This window comes from Dipteris shenzhenensis, chromosome 18 (assembly GCF_047967505.1).
Source record: "Dipteris shenzhenensis isolate YYH24624 ecotype China chromosome 18, Dip_SZ_1.0, whole genome shotgun sequence".
In the NCBI taxonomy this organism is placed as follows: Eukaryota; Viridiplantae; Streptophyta; class Polypodiopsida; order Gleicheniales; family Dipteridaceae; genus Dipteris; species Dipteris shenzhenensis.
Genome location: NC_141613.1, coordinates 25,369,604 through 25,392,206, shown reverse-complemented (window position 1 = coordinate 25,392,206; position 22,603 = coordinate 25,369,604). Strand labels below are relative to the sequence as shown.

At 40.6% G+C, this 22,603-nt stretch overlaps 2 protein-coding genes across 2 annotated transcripts in view; both read right to left on the bottom strand.

Moving 5' to 3' along the window:
* Positions 1-4,215: 4,215 nt before the first annotated feature.
* LOC147890999 (pentatricopeptide repeat-containing protein At4g18520, chloroplastic-like) lies at positions 4,216-5,229 on the bottom strand. Its single transcript, XM_087389127.1, has one exon. The coding sequence runs from the start codon at positions 5,227-5,229 to the stop codon at positions 4,216-4,218; it is 1,014 nt and encodes a 337-aa protein (XP_087245253.1).
* Positions 5,230-5,370: 141 nt separating this feature from the next.
* Positions 5,371-22,603, bottom strand: part of LOC147890998 (uncharacterized) — a 28,975-nt gene continuing 11,742 nt past the window's right edge. Inside the window, exon 6 of the mRNA XM_087389126.1 lies at positions 5,371-6,327. Within this exon, the coding sequence (XP_087245252.1) occupies positions 5,371-6,327 (957 nt within the window). The remainder of the gene's footprint in view (positions 6,328-22,603) is intronic.

Here is a 22,603-nt window from a genome sequence, read left to right as displayed (position 1 = left end):
ATTCTTCATTGTTAAAGATAGGCTAGGACTCTCTAGATGCCAACTGTATTGCTAAATTGTCGAAACTATATTTAGCTCCAACTTCTTTATCCGCATCAGAAAGATCATTGGTTGCACAAACCCTTTACAAGATGAATGGAGCTTGCAAAGGATCTTTCTCAATAACAATGTAATTCCTATGCTTTTGCAAAGCACACACCGTGGTTGTTCATGTCCTTGCAAAGAAATCACATGCCTAATCATCTTACTTCTGGTATGGGTTGATGATGGATTTGGTACCATCAATATACCTAAGTTTTCTAGTGATAGTAGGAAAATGAAGGACATTACTTACCTTGTGGTGGGACAATGCAAAATTGTTTTATCCTTCTCTATTGTAGAGAAGTATCCAATGGAAATCATTTCAAATGTATGTATCATTTTGTTTCCTAGTACATGCTTCAGATTGTTCTCACCTATTAATCAAATCAATGAAAGAAAAAATTATAATATATTCAAATGTGTCAAAACAAATCTCAGTATGTAAAAATTAATTAGCAAAGCTATATAGAACTTACCATCTCGTGTTCTCCCAAGAATGACAATGATCCATTAGAGCTTTTGCAACTGATGATGCTTGGGTAGAGGAATGGAAAAAGCTCCAAACTAGAGCTCTATTATGTGCCTTACATGGCAACACCATGGCATCAATCTATATGTGTCCCACTGCCCAGAGTGATATCGTTGACACTTCCCTTTAATTTAAAACCATAGGGAATGTCGACTATGGCTAACTTGTAAGCACATTTGGGAATGTTGACAGCAAAATCCTTCATATCATAACAAAAAACTTTTTAGTAATTAACCCTTAGAGGGTCAGAGAGAGGGCTGAAGATCTTTGAACAGATTATCATCCTTCTCCAAAAGAAGGAGACCGTCTCTCCTTTCCTTTTCAAGTCTTGCTGGCAAGGAAATTACTTGGACAAGTAAAGTCCAAGCTATTGGATTTTGCACTAGTTTTTGCATTACAAACAAACGAAAAGTTAAACAATTCTATGCTTTAATCAATAGCAATTGCAAATAAGAAGTCTGATGATATACTTGAACCAATGAAGAATGGCTTCAAGGACTCAAATGCATTGGAGATAGGATAATATGTACCATTTGCTCCTAAGATTGTACATTGAGTCGGACCATCATTTTCTCTTGCATTCTCATATAAGTCTTAAGGCAAAAGAATACATTGAATTATACATAAGCATCTTATAAACATAAATAAAAACAAACTTATTCAAAAAATGAACATAGGAGCTTACTCTTCAAGGTAGAATTCTCGGCAATAAGCAGCAAGTTGCAATAGTTCAGCCATTGTAAGGCTCACCTTCATTTTATGAATTGTTTTCCATGCTTGTATCATTTTAGTGGCTTGAACTTGCTTGTCAAATATTCACGTAGCCTGGTTAGCTGTGGTACCAAGTTCTGCTTAGATGATAGGTCAATGGCCTTTTAGCTCCTTTGACAACATGGATGCCACCTATTTATGTTCCTTCTAATTGATGCCCTTGGCTAGAGATGGTCCCTTTTTAGAACTGTCTACTCCAACAAGATCCGACAAACGATATTGTCCAGGCCATACTAGCACTTCACGCCATGCTCCCAAAGCTGCAAATGTTGAGCACCAAGATGCCATGCAATTCCATGCACGGGATGATGCTGAGGGTAACAAACCTGTAGATGAAAAGAAGTATTGCGATGCTTAGTCAAAGCTGCATTCAATTTCACCTCATGCACTGATGGGAGCTAGGAATGCTGAGACACTTAGGTTGAGAGGTGACACCCATGGCAAGATTGTTTATATGTTATTTGACAACTAACTCCCTCAACACAAATGACCTTGCAGACACTGAATAGCACATGATAAGCTAGGTTGTATTGTTAGAATCCACAAAACTCTACATAATTACTCATTGCAAGAGACCACTTTGCCATTGACATTGTTTAGAATGTGATTGGATGAGGCCTTTGGGGGAGTATGTGCTGTGAATGCCATTATGACTCTCTGCTTTGCACACAAGGGCAGGATAGTGGTATTGCAGGGTCTCACAGTGCCAAAAATGCAGCTAATTACAGCAAGGTGATTGATTGGAGAACTCATGAAGAAGGTGCATTGTATGCATCAAACAAGCACTGTTCCACTTGTGAAGGATGTCGATATGCAGCAGCTGCTTTCAAAACTTTCTGCTTTGCCCCATCAACTATCGCAAAGAGACATGTGACCATCTCTTTGTCTTGGAGCATGGCAGCAAGGCCATCAACAACCTTTCATGTTGTCTTTCTGAAGTGAACGTGAGAAAGTACCACAACAGGTGGAGTCGCTTGAGAAAAAGTTCATTTCTCACAGCACTTCTTTTGCCTCGCCAATGCATTTGGTTTATAAAAAGATGCTCCTCCTATATGTGCATTGATTACAGAGATCTAAACAAGGCCACTATTAATTGATGGATGTGCTCAAGGGTGCTCAGTTGTCAGTGAGATAGATCTACGGTCTAGATACCAAGAAATCATGGTGAGAGAGGATGATCAGCACAAAACAGCTTCCTGCATAGAAAGGCACCTGTACAAGTTCAAGGTGATGCCATTTGGATTCAATAGTGCACCAGCCATCTATCATGCATCAATGAACAAGATATTGCAGCAACTTGTATTCCGATATGTGTTGGTAATTTTTTATGACATCTTAATTTACAACAAGAGCAACTAGGAGCACGTCTTCATTTACAACACGAGCAACTAGGAGCACATAGAACATGTTACATAATTGCTGGACATTTTGAGGTTCCATCAGCTCTATGCTAAGGCCAGCAAATACACCTTTATGGTAGAAGAAGTTGATTATCTTGGGCACCACGAATTATTTACAACAATGGCTAGCATACTCACTGCCAGTACAGCATATTACTCTAAGACGCAAGGTCAATCTAAGAGGGTGATAGAGGAGGTTAACAAATGGGTGGAGGAATATCTAGGACCCTTATGCAGGTCTTGGGATAAATCGCTTTGACTTGCTGAATTTTGTTACAACACCACCAAGTAGTAATCTATTATGACAAGCCCATTCGAAGCCATGTATGGATGCAAACTTCAAAGCTGGAATAGCTTCCTTAGTGGCAAATATGCCTGAAAATTGAGCAAGCTCTGGGATATGCAAATGAACATAGGAGGTATTTGGAGATAAAGAAGGGAGTTTTATTCATCTGTAGCTCCACAATAATAATTTACCTCCTTGAAGGGTAACACCAACACCAAGTTAACCCATAGGTATTATGAGCTCCTACAAGATCATCTAGAGAGTGAAGAAGTAGCATATCAGTTGGAGCTACCACCCACTTCAAAAATTTATGATTTGTTTCAGTTCTCTCTAATAAAACTGCATGTGGGTCAGAAAGTGCAAGTCCTTTCCTGGGTTGCCACATATGGATGAGGAAGGTCGCATCCTCTATACTCCAGAGCATATCGTAGGCTTCAAAGATCACATCCTTCAAGGCCAAGTAATGTCAACGTTTGGCAAAGGTACCTCCAGGGGATTTCCCTACCAACAGACACCGCTGTCCCACAAATACTTGAGAGGTGTAAGAAATAAAATAAATGCCGATCAAGATCATAAAGCAAGTAAACAAATATGCTATCTACATGCACCCAATACCTCACATGAAAGTCTCAAGTTGCGTAAACATTCAGCACCAAGGCTTCAGGAAGCACCCATGCCTCATCATCATTCTGCCAAAATTGTAGGACACTAAAGCTGCACTGTTACAGTTTACAGTTAACCCTGCATAACAAGAAGGGCAACTGTCATGTTACATCAAGCAAACAAAAAAGAACCCACCAAAATATAAATCAAACCTACCATCTTTCCTTCCAGAAACTACATTGACCATTGTCCCCGACCACCACCTCCTCACAAAAGAGTCTCTTGTTTCGAATTTTTACACAACCATCAGAATTCCATGAGAAACATGCGCAGGAAGCATTCCTTGTGGCTTGAATCATGCTCCTCCGTGCCATGTGCCCATGATCTCCCATCCTTGCCACTAGAGCTGGCAGTATCCTATACCCACTACCAGAAACCTGACCCCTTACACATGATGGACTGCTGCTGCCCATTGCATTCCATGAATTCTACGAGATCTGCAGGGCATGGAGGGATCTCTGCCCTCCTTTCAAATCTTCATTCTATTAAGTTGTGTGCATCATGATGAACACTGTCGAAATATCTTCTATGAACCTGCCCTGCCTCAATGCACCCATGCTGCCACAAGCTCTCAAGACGCAAGATATGGTTACTATGTTTGCCTGTAATCCATCCTGTTGCATTCTTTTGAAAAGTTCGAGTGCCAGGACACTCTGCTCATTTGCAGCATAGCCTGCAATCATTGTACTGCAACATATCACGTTTTCATATTGTAATTCATCAAAAAGGTTGTGCGCTTCCCATGGACTCACACATTTGTTGTACATATCAATGAGGCAGCTCCCAAGAACACCATCCAGCTCAAATCCGTTGCTAATGATCTCTGCATGTATCAGCCTTCCCTGCTCCAACGTTCTACTGCTGCCACATGCTTTCAAAATGCTCACATAAATAGCTGTGTCAGGCATAAAGCCTTCCTGCTGCATTTTCTCATATAGCTCAAAAGCACACAAAAAATGCCCATTTTGGACATAGCCTGCCAAGAGTGCACCCCAACAGACCAAATCTCGATTCCCTAATTGGTCAAACACTTTTTGTGCTGCAGTTAAGCTTCCACATTTGGCATACATATCAATAATGGTGCTTCCAATTACCAGATCTGATTGTAGTCCACTTCTGATTACCTGATCATGCATCAGACTGCCCTGCTGTATGAAATCTATAGTGCCACATGCTTTTAGAATGTACAAAAGGGTAACTTTGTTAGGCTTTTTGCCCTCCTGTCGCATTGAATCATAGAGTTCAAGAGCAAGAGGAGCATGGTCATGTGCAGCATATCCCGAAATCATCACTGCCCAAGACACACTGTCTCGATTAGGCAATACATCAAATACTCTGCGAGCCTCTTCTAGGCTTCCATATTTGGCATACATGTCGATAAGGGTGTTTCCAATTTCAACTTCTGATTGAAGTCCCCTTTTAATAATTTGGTTGTGTGTCAAGCGACCCAGAGTGAGGGCTCCTAAACTGCTACATGCTTTCAAGACACACAAATACATGACTCTATTGGGTTCTAAACCCCCTTCTTGTACTTTCCCAAAAAGTTCAAGTGCAATAATGCCATGCCCATGCTCAGCATATCCTGCAATCAGGGCACCCCATGATACAATATCATGATTTGGCAAATCATCAAACAATTTTTACGCCTCTTGAAGACTTCTGCAACGAGCATACGTGTCAACAAGGGTACTGCCAAGGACAGAATCAACTACTAATCCAAGTCTTATGATTTGTTCATGTATTAACCTGACATGACCAATGGCTCGCAAGCTGCCACAAGGTTTCAAGATGTCCAAAAATATGACTTTGTCTGGCATTATATTCTCCTGTTGCATTTTCTCAAAAAGTTCAAGAGCAGCAAGATCCTGACCTTGTTGAGAATATCCACCGATCATTGCACCCCATGACACAACAGTTCGACACTGCATTTCATTAAACAATTTGCGAGCCTCCTCTAGCCTCCCACATTTAGCGTACATGTCAATAAGGCTGTTGCCAAACACCACCTCCGATGCCAATCCTTTTCTTAGGATATAGTAATGTATAATCCTCCCTTGACTTGTGGCTCGTATCTTGGCACAGGCCTTTAGGACATGTAAAAGTGTGACTCTATCTGGCTTGACGCCCTTTCGCTTCATTTCATCGTATAAGGCTAGAGCCTTATCACCCTCTTCATTATTTGCATGAGCTGAAATAATTGCATTCCATGTATACAAAGTTGGTTTCCAGACCTCACAAAATACTCGATTTGCTTCCACCAAGCTACCGCACCGAGCAAACAGTCGGATAAGGTGGTCTCCCAAAACCGAGACCGAGCTGAGACGGGTATGGACCATGATGGAATGCACTTGTCTGGCGGCTGCCAGGTCTTTCTTTCTGTGGCAAGCTTGTAGGAGAACATAAACGACATCCCTGGATAAAGGAAACCCAGAAAGGCTGCTGATGTCCAGGGCCTGAAGGGCATCGTCGAGCCGTTCCTCCTTGCACAATTTGCGAGCACTTTCAAGAGATCCATAAGCTCGACCCACGTTGGGCAAACTTTGAAAAGAGGTGGTGTGTAGAGCAAAGCAGAGGAACTTCAAAGCCACGATTGTAATCTGCAATATATCCAAAGGAAAATTCTGCAAGTTTGAATGTTTCACACGCGGGACGAGTGCCCACTACGCTGGCTTTGCTGTGTGAGGCATTTACACCCACCAGACATCTCATGGAGAACTCTTGCTACTCTGGCATCCGCCCATTTGTCTCTCGAAAGAGTGCTCGCTCGTCCGCTATGCACAATCTCGTCCGGCATCACAAGGCCGCCCAAGGCACTGACAAAGAAAGAAATTGTGGATTTAGCTCGACAGCAGCCGCCTGCCTCCGTCCCCCTACGTGTGAATGGAATACTAGTTCGCATGAGAATACGGAGTTCACATGTTCGCCTATGTGTGAAACCTGCCTATGCCAATGGGTTTTAACCTTCAGGTTCTACACAGCCCACCTCCTTTAGGGGGAATGACTTGGGAAACATGGGGAGGCCCCTCGTGACTTGACGTCAAGGTTTCGAGGCAAATGAAAATGATTGTTGAGCGTCCCATCATTGATCTTTCTTATGCAGAACTTTAATCCACATGCACCGCTTGTGTCGCCACCAATCTTCCATCGCCCGAGCAATGGCCATCAACCTCTAAAGATGGTCGGAAATGTAAACTTGATGAGATGGCAACAGAAGATTCACCCCTTGAGTCGATATCAACAACCGCCCTAGGCCCTTGAAACACCAAAAATGCATGCTGTCACATTTTCTTACATAAGAGAATGGCTTTTTGTGGGCTGACGCCACTTGCCATTTTCTTATGCAAGAAAATGCTCTTGTTGGCCTTTCTCTAATGTGTCAAGTCCTGCGGTTGAGGAAGATGCCTCACCTTTCTGCATGTCACCATCACCCTATATGTATGTATTAAGGCCAAAAATGGCTTTTTGGTAGGAAAGTTGTGCTAGAGCAATGTTGCTAGTCAAAACACTACATCCCAAGCCTTTCATTGATATTCAAGGCTCGCAAAAGCTCCATGGTGAATTTCCTCCCCTAACCTTTCACTAAGAGCTTTTTGAACGTTCCACCAATGTGCCATGTAGTAAGTTCAACCACATTTCAACCCCCATGTGGAGGGCCAAAGGGAGGCTCATGTTTTCACTACGTTGTAGATTTTTACTAGATAGGATAAGGTGAAAAAAAGTCTTGCCTTAAGATTTTGCTCAATGCTCGCGTAGTTCTCCTCTACTACCATGTGGCAATGGGATAAAGAGGAGGGAACACGACAAGCGGGGGAAGAGGGCACGTGGCACACGCCCAATCCTCCCTCCATTCCACTTTTTACTACCACATGCAGCCCTTTTGGCTAAGGAGGATTCCCTTTGAGTGCCATATGCAAACCTCTCCTTAAAGAAGTAGTAATGTGTGTGTGTGTGTGTGTGTGTGTGTGTGTGTGTGTCAATATTTGTTTAAATATATATAAACAAATAAAAATAAAAATAAAAATAAATAACTTTAAATGTATTTATATGAATATATATGTTAAAATATAATAATATATTTATATTTGTTAAAATATGATTTTATATATATATATATAAACTCTCTCTCTCTCTCTCTCTTTTTGAAAATATATCTATTTAAATATATAAATAAATATAAAGATAAAGACAAATATAAATATATAAATATAGATAGATACATAGATACAGATATAAATTTATAGATAGATACATATCTATCTATCTATATAAATATATAGACAGATACATAGATACATAGATAGATATGTATATATGTATGTATGTATGTATGTATGTATGCATGCATGCATATATATATATATATATATATACGTCTCTCTCTCTCTCTCTCTCTCTCTCTCTCTCTCTCTCTCTCTCTCTCTCGACTTATCTTTTGTCACACCATCTAGAATCTCTATAACAATGGGAAAATGAAAGAAACACAGTGTGATTTTTGCACTCATGCATGAAGCATTCTCCAAAGTGTACATGATGATCCCGTCATCATTGTACCCCTGGATAAGATGCATGAGCACGCTTCTCCGTTCACTCACAAATGATAGCTACGAAAACAAAGTGCAAGAACTTTTAAAATTCATTGAAAGTGCAACATCATAGGGAAGCACATAATATTGATTGTACCATGATCCTCATTGTGAGGGCCATCAGCCATAATTATTTGGTCCGATATGCCACCATCACCATCCACTTTTATTACAATGAAACTTATTGTGCTCATAATAGTTGAGATTGTTCCCCTTTTGGATTGAATCATTGAGGTTGCCAAGGCATGTGTAAAGCTATAGGCATCTTAGACACAAAGTGTATAGTGCCCTCAAAGGGCTTGGCCTTCACCACTAGCGTGGTTGCATCTACATTCAAAGAGTAGACGCAACTCTCGCTCTCACCAAGTGCTTTCTTGCATGGCACAACTACCTCTATTCTATAGAAAGAACCAAGGACCAACACGTCTTTGTATTGCTGGACAAAACCATGTGGGACAACTAATGTAATTGTCTCACAATTATGCTAGTCATTGAAGTCAGCACACAAAGATGTGTCATACATTGCGCCCTTTTCCTTGAAAGTGCCACACACCAAAAGAGTTTGACTTTGAAAGAAAACACATGCATAATTGCATTGGTTACTTGGCTAATGTTGAGTAATGGAAAACTATTTCCACTCCCTATGAACTTGTCTAAGGTGAGCACTAGTACTTTGTCTTTTATGAAGCCAACAAGTCCCTCATTTGAGTTTTCTACCTTCACGTCCATGGGGGTCTCTGACCATTGCATGCTTCTTTTTTTAATTTTGATGCCCTACTTGCTACATGAACACATTCAAAGTATAATCAATATGCAAATTGGAGACATTGTGAATGTAATTTTGATACAAAGTAAATGTACTTTTCATTTGATGGGCATTGGAAATGATTTATATTTTCAAGATTTTGAGAATATCATCAAATGATTTAATTGGCATTGCAAATGCTTTCATTCTCAACGTTTTGAGAATACAACATCAAATGATTAAATGGTTCAACTCTTTGCCATTCATTGGAAAATATGTTGTTAAGTAGTCTTTTTGGACCATGTAAATAACAAAGCGTCAATTTTCCCTCTTAAAATTTCACATTCAAATGTATTCCACTTCAAAAGTAATTGCCATACTAGATTCTTAACATAAGACAAATCATAAAAAGAAAGTTATACCAAATATAAATTTCAACAATAAGGCAAAAACATAAAAACAATATCAAGAACAATATAGAGTCTTGTCGAAACATAAGCCTTCAAGCGTACTTTGCAAACATTTGCACAAACCATTTTATCAACTGCAAACTATGTCAAGTGCTTAATAAAATCCTAAATTCTTCTTGTCTTCTTCTATTCTTTAAGGAGACTAATCCCAGACCAACCACGTGGTAGGGATTTGGAGGTTTGGGGAAGCATTCTAGAGGTTCAGGGCAGGAGGAGGGAGCTTTGGGGGGGGAGAGGATCAGTAAAAGCTTGGAGCACCACGTGGCATCGTGGCAGTGGTAGAGGTGCAGACTGGGCAAACTACAAGGGGTGTAGGCGGGCCACAACACAGCCAAAGGCACGAGCAGAGGCAACAAGTGGCAGTAGGGTTGGCGTAGTCATAGTAGAGGCAATGCAAAGCAATAAAGATCAGCGGCTCAAACTAACACGCGGCGGCAGCATATAGGGGGGCATGGGTGGCAAGGCCGCAATGCGATACTTCCACGTGGTGTCGTGATGGTGCACAAATACCACAGAGGAAGGGGCTGGATGTAGAGGCCAAGCTGGACCAACACGTACACATGGCAGTGCATTATGGGGCGGTCGTTCGTTGACAATGAAGGGGAAATGTGGCAAAGTGATGACACGCCAGCGATGTGTAGGATCTCAAAGATGTTAGTGGCCAGTGTTGTGCGATATCAACGATGTCAGAGAGAGGGGACAGTACAGAGAAAATAACAAGAATTTGTAAGCTAGGTTTCCGACTGTGGCTATGGTCAAAGAGTAAGTTTTCCCAAGAGGGTTTTTCTTTGCACGTTCTTATGTTCTGTACTAACACAGTCTCATGTCTTTGGTAGTTTCATGGCATTCTGCACCTCACAAAGCTCAATTCTCAACTGGTGGAGTACACATGTGGTGCATGCAATGGGACACATGTTAGCCACGACCCAGTGTACCCTTTTTGCTACACTTGTAATGCCATTCAGCTCGTAGTGAATGTGCCCTTACTCAAAGGCCGCATCTACCCTCACAATAGCTCGGATTGAGAAAACATGCATGCCTCAGAATCTATGGTGCGCTCTAAGGTGGATGGAACCTATGTGGAAACATAATGAAGAGAGTGCTCATGACATGCACCTCAAGTCAATTAGGTTCCAAGATAGATTATCTTGGACTCATAAACAAAATCTTGAGTGTATGTGCATTTCTCTATTCAACAATATATGATAGGCTTCTTATATAGAGAGAGCCCTTTGAATAGTCAAAATCTGTGGGATCCTCTGATCCACATCTCTCCTTGTGGATGTCCTTGATCCACATCCTCACATCATGTAGTCCACATCCTAGTCTCGCTACTTTAATACATTCCTATACCATACCTTAGCCTCTAATTATGTGCTCATGGCACCATATCTCAACACCTTCCCTTGGTGACATGATCCATTGGCTACCGCAAGGTGGTCAGATTTGAGCTACAAATCCATCACCTCCCTTTAGTGCATACATTGCTACTTAAGGTGGTCAAGTGTGGGTATTACAAGATCAAATTCTTCCCTGGGTGCTTACATGGCTACTCTCAGGTGATCAGGTTTGATTTACAAACGTGTGGGCTGAAGGTGGAAAGGATGTTGCTTCTCAATACATGTTGTTGATGGTCTTCTATTCTTCACTTGATGTAGCTTGATGCATGATGCTTTGTTCTTCCATGTGCCTTAATTCTTTCTATGGATGCCATGTTATGTGCTATGGTCATCTCATGCACTTATGCTTTCGGCATGCTTTTTGCGTTCATGCATTGCTTTAGCATTTGTTCCAAAGGTCTTACCATGAGCTTCATTTTTCTTCAATGGCAGTTTCTAATTGCTAACAATGATTTTTGACTCGACATGTGCTTAGAGCTCGAAAAGACACTCACTTTTCTTTTTTGGAGTATGTGCAAATTCTTCCTGGATTGGAAGTTATGGCTTGTTGAAGTTTTGATCACGAAGTGGGGCAATTGATGATGTGGCATATGGCTTCACATGCTGCATGCAGGATTGTGCTTGGGTGGCACTACTGATTATGCAGGTTGATGTAGCACTATGTGCCAAGTTTCATTGATGATATGGCAACATGACATGTGGCAAATGATGTGGCAGCCAGTTTAACCATGGGCTCTGACCCAAGCTCATTTAGGCCTACCGTGAGACTTATCCACCACGTGGTAGAATGTTAGGAAGAGCTTCTTCTTGCTGTTGCAATAGTTGTGTGGGCAACTCGTCCCTCAACGTAGATGGGACAATAGATCCAACTTCGGGTCTTGGGCCTATGATTGTGTAGCGATCATTAAAAAGCTAGGCGAAGGCCCATGGACAACACGCCCGACTGCAGGGCAATATGGTAGAGGTTAGATTGAGGTCCACTAGAAGTGCAGCAGGTTGCTGCTACTGAGGAGATTGATGACCGCTTGATTCCCTGTGCCTCTTTCTCACACCCATCGCATGATGGGTTGTCATATCCACTACTGGGTTTAATGGAACAATGTTAAGCTCGGGATACTAGACTGTCATTGGGTGAAGGCACTGATGGTTTCATTGATGGAGGCGCTCGTTGGTGCTTTTGTCTACGCCTTTGCTTTCATTTTGGTGTTTGCCACTCGTGCTGTTTCCATGTAGCTCCTTCCTCCTTGCGAGTACTCGGCCGCTCGAGTTGTTCCCAAATTGTCTGCAAGCTAAGCATCCCCCTCACTGCTCTTCTAAGATCTATGCAACTCATCTCAATTATGCTTTGCCTTTGTAGGCTCAAGGGTGGTAGTGAATTTCTCGGTTTAAGTGAGCTACCGGTATCTACAGACATCCACGCTACTAGTATCTACAAACAGCCATGCATTGGAGGTGCTGAGGTCGATGACAAGGCCTTTGTTGTGTGAGTTCGCGGGCGCTATAGAACCGCTGCAGGAGTCGGTCGAGTTGGTTGTTGCTGAAGAGCTACTGTTGGAGGCATTTGTCATTGTAGTTCATGGAGTTGTGAGTTGAGTGGCTATAGCTTTCTTTGTTGCATTGAACTAGATGTTGCTTGTGAATTGCATTGAACTATGAGTTGCTTTTAAGAGAGGATATTTCTCTCTCTGACTCTTTCCCTAAGGAGAAGATTGCTACATCTCAAACACAAGGGAGAAGAGCTTATCGACTTCTTGTAAATGCTTTGGCTCCGGCCATCGGATTAGACTTTTATACTCTCTCACAAAAAATCTCACTCAAAAGAGAATGGACCTAAATCTCTTTTTAATGAGAAGACAAATCTTTCAACAAAATCTCTCACGGGCCTAAAACTAATCTAGACCTAGCTAAACATATGCTCTGATACCATGAGAAAACATGTGTGCCTCAGGATCTATGGAGCACTCTAAGGTGGATGGAACCTATGTGGAAACATAATGAAGAGAGTGCTCATGACCTGTACCTCAAGTCAATTAGGTTCCAAGATAGATTAGCTTGGACTCATAAACAGAATCTTGAGTGTATGTGCATTTCTCTATCCAACAATACATGATAGGCTTTTTATATAGAGAGAGCCCTTTGAATAGTCTACATTTCAACCGCTTCAGGCCCTTGAAACACCAGAAATGCATGCTGTCACATTTTCTTACATAAGAGAATGGCTCTTTGTGGGCTGACGCCACTTGTCATTTTCTTATGCAAGAAAATGCTCTTGTTGGCCTTTCTCTAATGTGTCAAGTTCTACGGTCCACTCCATGGCTCTTCTTTTGAGGAAGATGCCTCACCTTTCTACATGTCACCATCACCCTAAATGTCTATATCAAGGCCAAAAATGGCTTTTTGCTAGGAAAGTTGTGCTAGAGCAATGTTGCTAGTCAAAACACTGCATCCCAAGCCTTTCGTTGATATTCAAGGCTCGCAAAAGCTCCATGGTGAATTTTCTCCCCTAACCTTTCACTAAGAGCTTTTTGAACGTTCCACCAATGTGCCATGTAGTAAGTTCAACCACATTTCAACCCCCATGTGGAGGGCCAAAGGGAGGCTCATGTTTTCACTACGTTGTAGATTTTTACTAGATAGGATAAGGTGAAAAAAAGTCTTGCCTTAAGATTTTACTCAATGCTGGCGTAGTTCTCCTCTACTACCACGTGGCAATGGGATAAAGAGGAGGGAACACAACAAGCGGGGGAAGAGGGCATGTGGCACATGCCCAGTCCTCCCTCCGTTCCACTTTTTACTACCACATGCAGCCCTTTTGGCTAAGGAGGATTCCCTTTGAGTGCCATATGCAAACCTCTCCTTAAAGAAGTAGTAATGTGTGTGTGTGTGTGTCTCTCTCTCTCTCTCTCTCTCTCAATATTTGTTTAAATATATATAAACAAATATAAATAAAAATAAAAATAAATAACTTTAAATGTATTTATACGAATAGATATGTTAAAATATAATTATATATTTATATTTATTCATATAAATTAGGTTATATATATTTTTCTAAAATATATATATCTCTCTCTCTCTCAATATATATTTATTTAAATATATAAATAAATATAAAGATAAAGACAAATATAAATATATAAATATAGATAGATACATAGATACATAGATACATATCTATCTATCTATATAAATATATAGACAGATACATAGATACATAGATACATAGACAGATATGTATATATGTATGTATGTATGTATGCATGCATGCATATATATATATATATATATAATTTTGTTTGTTTGTTTATAATATTCGTGTCCCTCCCCCCCCCCCCTCTCTCTCTCTCTCTCTCTCTCTCTCTCTCTCTCTCTCAATTTATATATATTTATATATATATATGTTTAAATATATATAGACAAATATAAATTAAGTATAAATGTGTGTGTGTGTAAAATTGCTTCAAAATAAATAATTAAATGTATTTAAATGTATTTATACAAATATATTTACTATATAAGTATATTTTTAAATCTATTTATAAACATATATTTAAATAAATATATCTAATATCTTTATTTATTTATTTAAACAAATACATATCTGATCCTCTCCCCCCCCCGAAGCTCCCTCCTCCTACCCTGAACCTCTAGAATGCTTCCCCAAACCTCCAAATCCCTACCACGTGGCTGGTCTAGGATTAGTCTCCTTAAAGAATAGAAGAAGACAAGAAGAATTTAGGATTTTATTAAGCACTCGACATAATTTGCAGTTGATAAAATGGTTTGTGCAAATGTTTGCAAAGTACGCTTGAAGGCTTATGTTTCGGCAAGACTCTATATTGTTCTTGATGTTGTTTTTATGTTTTTGCCTTATTGTTGGAATCTATATTTGGTATAACTTTCTTTTTATGATTTATCTTATGTTAAGAATGTAGTATGGCAATTACTTTTGAAGTGGAATACATTTAAATGTGAAATTTTAAGAGGGAAAATTGATGCTTTGTTATTTACATGGTCCAAAATGACTACTTAACAACATATTTTCCATTGAATGGCAAAGAGTTGAACCGTTTAATCATTTGATGTTGTATTCTCAAAACCTTGAGAATGAAAGCATTTGCAATGCCAATTAAATCATTTGATGATATTCTCAAAATCTTGAAAATATAAATCATTTCCAATGCCCATTAAATGAAAAGCACATTTACTTTGTATCAAAATTACATTCACAATGTCTCCACTTTGCATATTGATTATACTTTGAATGTCTTCATGTAGCAAGTAGGGCATCAACATTAAAAAAAGAAGCATGCAATGGTAAGAGACCCCCATGGACGTGAAGGTATAAAACTCAAATGAGGGACTCGTTGGCTTCATAGAGCACAAAGTACTAGTGCTCGCCTTAGACAAGTTCATAGGGAGTGGAAATAGTTTTCCATTGCTCAGCATTAGCCAAGTGACCAATGCAATTATGCATATGTTTTCTTTCAAAGTCAAACTCTTTTGGTGTGTGGCACTTTCAAGGAAAATGGCGCAATGTATAACACATCTTTGTGTGCTAACTTCAATGAGTAGCATAACTGTGAGACAATTACATTAGTTGTCCCACACAATTTTGTCCAGCAATATTAAGACGTGTTGGTCCTTGATTCTTTCTATAGAATAGAGGTAGTTGTGCCATGCAAGAAAGCACTTGGTGAGAGCGAGAGTTGTGTCTACTCTTTGAATGTAGATGCAACCACACTAGTGGTGAAGGCCAAGCCCTTTGAGGGCACTATACACTTTGTGTCTAAGATGCCTATAGCTTTATACATGCCTTGGGCAACCAAAATGATTCAATCCAAAAGGGGAACAATTTCAACTATTATGAGCACAATAAGTTTCATTGTAATAAAAGTGGATGGTGATGGTGGCATATCGGACCGAATAATTATGGTTGATGGCCCTCACGATGAGGATCATGGTACAATCAATATTATGTGCTTCCCTATGATGTTGCACTTTCAATGAATTTTAAAAGTTCTTACACTTTGTTTTCGTAGCTATCATTTGTGAGTGAATGGAGAAGCATGCTCATGCATCTTATCCAGGGATCATCATGTACACTTTGGAGAATGCTTCATACATGAGTGCAAAAATCACACTGTGCACGTTCTTATGTTCTGTACTAACACAGTCTCATGTCTTTGGTAGTTTCATGGCATTATACACTTCACAAAGCTCAATTCTCAACTGGTGGAGTACACATGTGGTGCATGCAATGGGACACATGTTAGCCACGACCCAGTGTACCCTTTTTGCTACACTTGTAATGCCATTGAATGTGCCCTTACGCAAAGGCCGTATCTACCCTCACAATAGCTCGGATTGAGAAAACATGCATGCCTCAGGATCTATGGTGCACTCTAAGGTGGATGGAACCTATGTGGAAACATAATGAAGAGAGTGCTTATGACATGCACCTCAAGTCAATTAGGTTCCAAGATAGATTATCTTGGACTCATAAACAAAATCTTAAGTGTATGTGCATTTCTCTATTCAATAATATATGATAGGCTTCTTATATAGAGAGAGCCCTTTGAATAGTCAACATCTGTGGGATCCTCTGATCCACATCTCTCCTTGTGGATGTCCTTGATCCACATCCTCACATCATGTAGTCCACATCCTAGGGTGGCTACTTTAATACATTCCTATACCATACCTTAGCCTCTAATTATGTGCTCATGGCATCATATCTGAACACCTTCCCTGGGTGACATGATCCATTGGCTACTGCAAGGTGGTCAGATTTGAGCTACAAATCCATCACCTCCCTTTAGTGCATACATTGCTACTTAAGGTGGTCAAGTGTGGGTACTACAAGATCAAATTCTCCCATGGATGCTTACATGGCTACTCTTAGGTGGTCAGGTTTGATTTATAAAGGTGTGGGCTGAAGGTGGAAAGGATGTTGCTTCTCAATACATGTTGTTGATGGTCTTCTATTCTTCGCTTGATGTAGCTTGATGCATGATGCTTTGTTCTTCCATGTGCCTTAATTCTTTCTATGGATGCCATGTTCTGTGCTATGGTCATCTCATGCACTTGTGCTTCCGGCATGCTTTTTGAGTTCATGCGTGGCTTTAGCATTTGTTCCAAAGGTCTTACCATGAGCTTTGTTTTTCTTCAATGGCAGTTTCTAATTGCTAACAATGATTTTTGAATTGACATGTGCGTAGAGACGCTCACTTTTTCTTTTTCGAGCATGTGCAAATTCTTCCTGGATTGGAAGTTATGGCTTGTTGAAGTTTTGATCACGAAGAGGGGCAATTGATGATGTGGCATATGGATTCACATGCTACATGTAAGATTGTTCTTGGGTGGCACTACTGATTGTGCAGGTTGATGTAGCACTGTGTGCCAAGTTTCATTGATGATATGGCAACATGACATGTGGCAAACGATGTGGCAACCAGTTTAACCATGGCTCTGACCCAAGCTCATTTAGGCCTACCCTGAGACTTATCCACCACATGGTAGAATGTTAGGAAGAGCTTCTTCTTGCTGTTGCAATAGTTGTGTGGACAACTCGTCCCTCAGCGTAGACGGGACAATAGATCCAACTTCGGGTCTTGGGCCTGTGATTGTGTAGCGATCATCATAAAAAGCTAGGCGAAGGCCCGTGGACAACATGCCCGACTGTAGGACAATGGTAGAGGTTAGATTGAGGTCCACTAGAAGTGTAGCAGGTTGCTGCTGCTAAGGAGATTGATGACCGCTTGATTTCGCGCACCTCTTTCTCACATCCCATCGCATGATGGGTTGTCATATCCACTATTGGGGCTGATGGAACAATGTTAAGCTCGGGATACTAGACTGTCATTGGGTGAAGGCACTGATGGTTCATTGATGGAGGCACTCGTTGGTGCTTTTGTCTATGCATTTGCTTTCATTTTGGTGTTTGCCGAGTCGGCTACTCGTGCTGTTTCCATGTAGCTCCTTTCTCCTTGCGAGTACTCGGCTGCTCGAGTTGTTCCCAGATTGTCTGCAAGCTAAGCATCTCCCTCATTGCTCTTCTAAGATCTATGCAACTCATCTCGATTATGCTTTGCCTTTGTAGGCTCATGGGCAGTAGTGAATTTCTCGGTTTAAGTGAGCTACCGGTATCTACAGACGGCCATGTACTGGTATCTACAAACAGCCATGCATTGGAGGTACCGAGGTCGATGATGAGGCCTTTGTTGTGTGAGTTCACGAGCGCTATAGAAGCTGCTGTAGGAGTCAGTCGAGTTGGTTGTTGCTGAAGAGCTACTGCTAGAGGCATTTGTCATTGTAGTTCATGGATTTGTGAGTTGAGTGGCTATAGCTTTCTTTGTTGCATTGAACTAGATGTTGCTTGTGAATTGCATTGAACTATGAGTTGCTTCTAAGAGAGGATATTTCTCTCTCTGACTCTTTCCCTAAGGAGAAGATTGCTACATCTCAAACACAAGGGAGAAGAGCTTATCAACTTCTTGTAAATGCTTTGGCTCCAGCCATGAATGGCCATCGGATTAGACTATAATATTCTCTCACCAACCAATTTATGGAGTAGCCTTGGACATAGAAATAGAGGTGTTCATAGACAAGGACATTATCTCACTGACATTTCTAAGTTTGCTTTAGAGAACAAAGAAATCCAAATGCACAAACATAGAAATACATGCAAGAAAGTAAACAAAGCTTGCCTCTTCCTCTTTCCCTGACCCCCTATGAGGAAAATAAGAGTATTGGTTCCACTCAAGGAATTTGAGGTCGATCGTGTTTGCAAAAAAAACTTACAAGCACATCGCAAAGTCAATGGAAGAAAACTCTATTTAATCAGAACTAGATTTTGATGGCTTTCCATCACGATGAGAAGGGCGCACATGGCTAGGTGTATGGATCTGATGTGCATAAGGAGGTCCCATCACACCAATAAAATCATCACTATTAAATACGAACCCTGCCCTTACAAGGGCACCCCTCTCATCTACAGTCATTGATGTCCCACTTGCAACCTTTCATACACCTGAAGAGACCCCAGGAACACCTTGAATGGATTTATCCACATTCCATGTATGGGTGACAGAAGTATTACAAAACCATACAAACTGCTCTATCACTCTCCTTGTTGTCACTGTCATGTATTCTGGTTGATGACTATCATTTCCGTGGACCGATGTTGAACATTTTGAACCCCTCTTTCTTCTTATGCTCATCGGTTCTGTTATTGGCCTATTCATCTCAGGAGATTGTATCCCAGCCTCTTCAATCACTGTGTGTGATAAATCCACAAGCCTATGTCTTCCATTCATAAAGGCATTGTAGTGGGCACTCTGAAGGACACTCATTGCAAGATCTGCTGCACAAGCATCATACAATGTTATGTGTTTTGCATATCCATGTGCTGCTCTTATGCTAGAATGTTTTGTCTTTGAAAGGTTCATTGTAGGAACAAATCCAGAGTGCTCTTCTTTCCGCAAGAACATTCCCCCCCACTGGTTGACTCTAACATCCCACCAAGCAAGCCACGTATGCAATGTTGGTAGCTCACCCTCCTTCACATGAATCGGGGACCAATACAAATTCAATGTTTGTTTGCATTGGTCTGCAGAAGTTGAAGTTGTTGCCTCTCTCCACTTCTGACATAGAACTTTATTCTCCTCCTGAAATTGTGGCTTAATGCATCGTATGGTGTGCTCAACCATGCTCATCTCCCAATGGAAAACACAAGTTCTTTTTCTACCATCCATCACATTTTCAGGTCCACCATTGTAAATAGTGTGGACAGCCAGCCAATTTGCTCCTGCTCCATCTGCCATGAATCCATGAAATTCAGGTTTTTTAAAACCATTCTTCTCCATTGTATTATTCAGTAGCTCCCAGAATCGAACTTGAGCATGGTTATCCTCCACCTTGAATTCACATATTGCTATAGTTAATAGTTCCCTTATGAATGGGTCATACACATGAGCACCCATTGTTGACCATCCCCTCACTCGATGCACATGGTCAAAATGAACCCATTGTGATCCCAAGCTTCCACCAGGCCACATGCAATTCACTAGATCAACTCCTGATCCTGGACCAATGGTCGACATTTTGAAGATATGTGGTTGTTGTTCATCTTGCAATTGTTCAGGAAATAGGATACTTTGTAGGTATGGATATTTGCATCTCCTCTTTAAATCAAGTATTGAATCCATTCCACCATCCCCTCCTCTAGCCTCACTTCTTGTGCTCTGCACCACTCTCTGAAGCCTCCTTCTGTGGGTAATTGGTGTAATGGTTTCAAGCACTTCTTCGAACTTTTGATCATCTAGCAGCTCCACAACAACCCCATCCTTTGCTAGCATCATCTCCATCACAAGGTCTTGTGCCATAGACACCTCGATATTTTTGCAAGAGGAATTTCCATTCAACCTAGCACGCATTGAAATGAGATCCTCTACTTGCATTTCCTTTGCTCGACTTCTACCTTTTTCAACTGGATGGTCATGGAAACCCACATGCACTGCGCATCTCGTTGTCTTCACTCGTTCATGGGGAAAGCAATAATATATAATAGCACTACATAGGTAAACACACTCTGGCATTGCATCAAAATGCTTGCACACAAGTGACCCCAAGGTTGGATCAATGGGACCAGGTAGAGGAGGTCTCCTAAGCTTTCCTTTCCATTGTGTATCATTTAAAATTCCCATTCGTTCAAGGAAAGGACAATCCAAATTACAACATCTCAAATAACCTGAACATCTACTCATTCTCACAACACCATTGAAGCAGTCTTGCGAACATGTGGAATATTTTGTCCAAACATGACCATCAGCATTCTGTTCCATTCCAGACATTGGTGAACCCTTAGGCATAGGTGGAAATTCGAAGACAATATATCCATCGTAAGTTAGAGGAAGCTCAGTAACCTTCTCCACCCAAACTGTAGATTTGAGTGCAACATGAAGAGAACTATTCAAAGGCATGCTCTCTATAAGTGAAACCACACTATTCAGTTCATGATTCATAAAGTCACCATGAGTACCTCTCTTATAGGACATGTGAACTCTTAAGGTTGATTGTTGGCCACCACTAATCTTGAACCCTTTCTGACCATCCTCTAAGTTCACCACTGGAAGTACAATGGCAAGCTCATCTATTCCAATTTCTTGATGCAGCTCAATGTCCTTGTTCTCAATGTGAAAGTGTTCCTTAAGCTCCACCAATGAAACCTCCAGGAAAGGAGTGTCAAAACGAATGGTCAACGATTCATGTTCTCCAAAGCGAATGAAAACTGAGAAAGGCATGATTCAAATGCTAGAGCCAAGATGTAGCACCAGACGACACCAACCAAAGAACAAGAGAAAAGCTAGCTACACAAAGGGTCCGAAAGGAGGGAGGCAAAAGAAGAAATGGCATAGATGTGTTGGAGACCGAAGAGAATGGAGCAAAGAGAAGTGTTGAAAGAGCCATTGAGAGGGATTATGGGAGAGAAGCAAGTTCATCTCTGTAAGTGTCAAATGCAAATGGATGTCACTATTAGCATCCAAGGTGGTCGTTTAACTGCAGGTCTTTATTGAACAATATGTGTTTATTTGTTTAGAATAATGGTAATCTTTGAACAAGATGCCTTCATGCATATAGTAACTTGAATGACGCCTCCATGCATTTCATTCAGTAAGGTATTGAATAAAAATGAATGAATAAAAAGAGAAGTAACTTTCAAATTTATATATTGGTATTGAAAGACTAAAATATCAAGAAAAAAATTAAAGATTTATAATTACTATATTTTACTAGCAATAGTTAGAATGAGTAGTATTTTCAAATCCATATCTAAAATGAAAACTATCGAAATGTGTTAGTTTACTTCACATTTGCATGAATGAGCAATATTACTATTTCCATCATGAGTCATTACATGGTGTTCTCCTCACTATTACAAGGTGTTAGTTATGCGGTCTTCTCCTACCGTCTAATAATGAGTCTAATAATGATCAGGCCTGCAAAATCCCTCAAAAATCGTTTCTCTAAAGGCTACGCCTGCAAAATCTATCTAATAATGACCATCGAATGCAAAATCATTACTACAAAATCGCCTGCAAAATCTGGAGATATTATGGCATGGTGGGCTGGGTCAGATTCTATCTCTCTTTCTCTCCAGCCTTGAAGCGGTTTTCTCTCTCTTTCTCTCCAGCCTTGAAGCTTCCCTCAAATGCTCCTCACACTCCTCCAACACTCCCCACCCCCTTCCATTCCTGCCCTCTCATTTTCCCACAATTCAAAAGTTTTCTTTCCTATTAACCATGCTCCACATGCCCAATGAGGGGTGTAGGCCACCACCTCCAACGTATATATGTGTGGTGAAAATCTCTAAGAAGGCAAACTTACTTGGAATTCTTTCAACTGCTAGGCTCAAAATTATACTTGCATTATTGATCAACATCATACCTATAAACCTTAGCAATCCACTTTTTAAGCAAGTGGTTATGTTTCTCCATATGCTTTTTTTTAGTCTTTTATAGATGTCCATAGTTAGAGCTTGAGCTACTTCACAACAGAAATATTCAAGCAATTTGTTGCACCCTTTTCTTGCAATTATCTAAGAGAGAGAGAGAGAGAGAGAGAGAGAGAGAGAGAGAGAGAGAGAGAGAGAGAGAGAGAGAGCTAAAAACCAT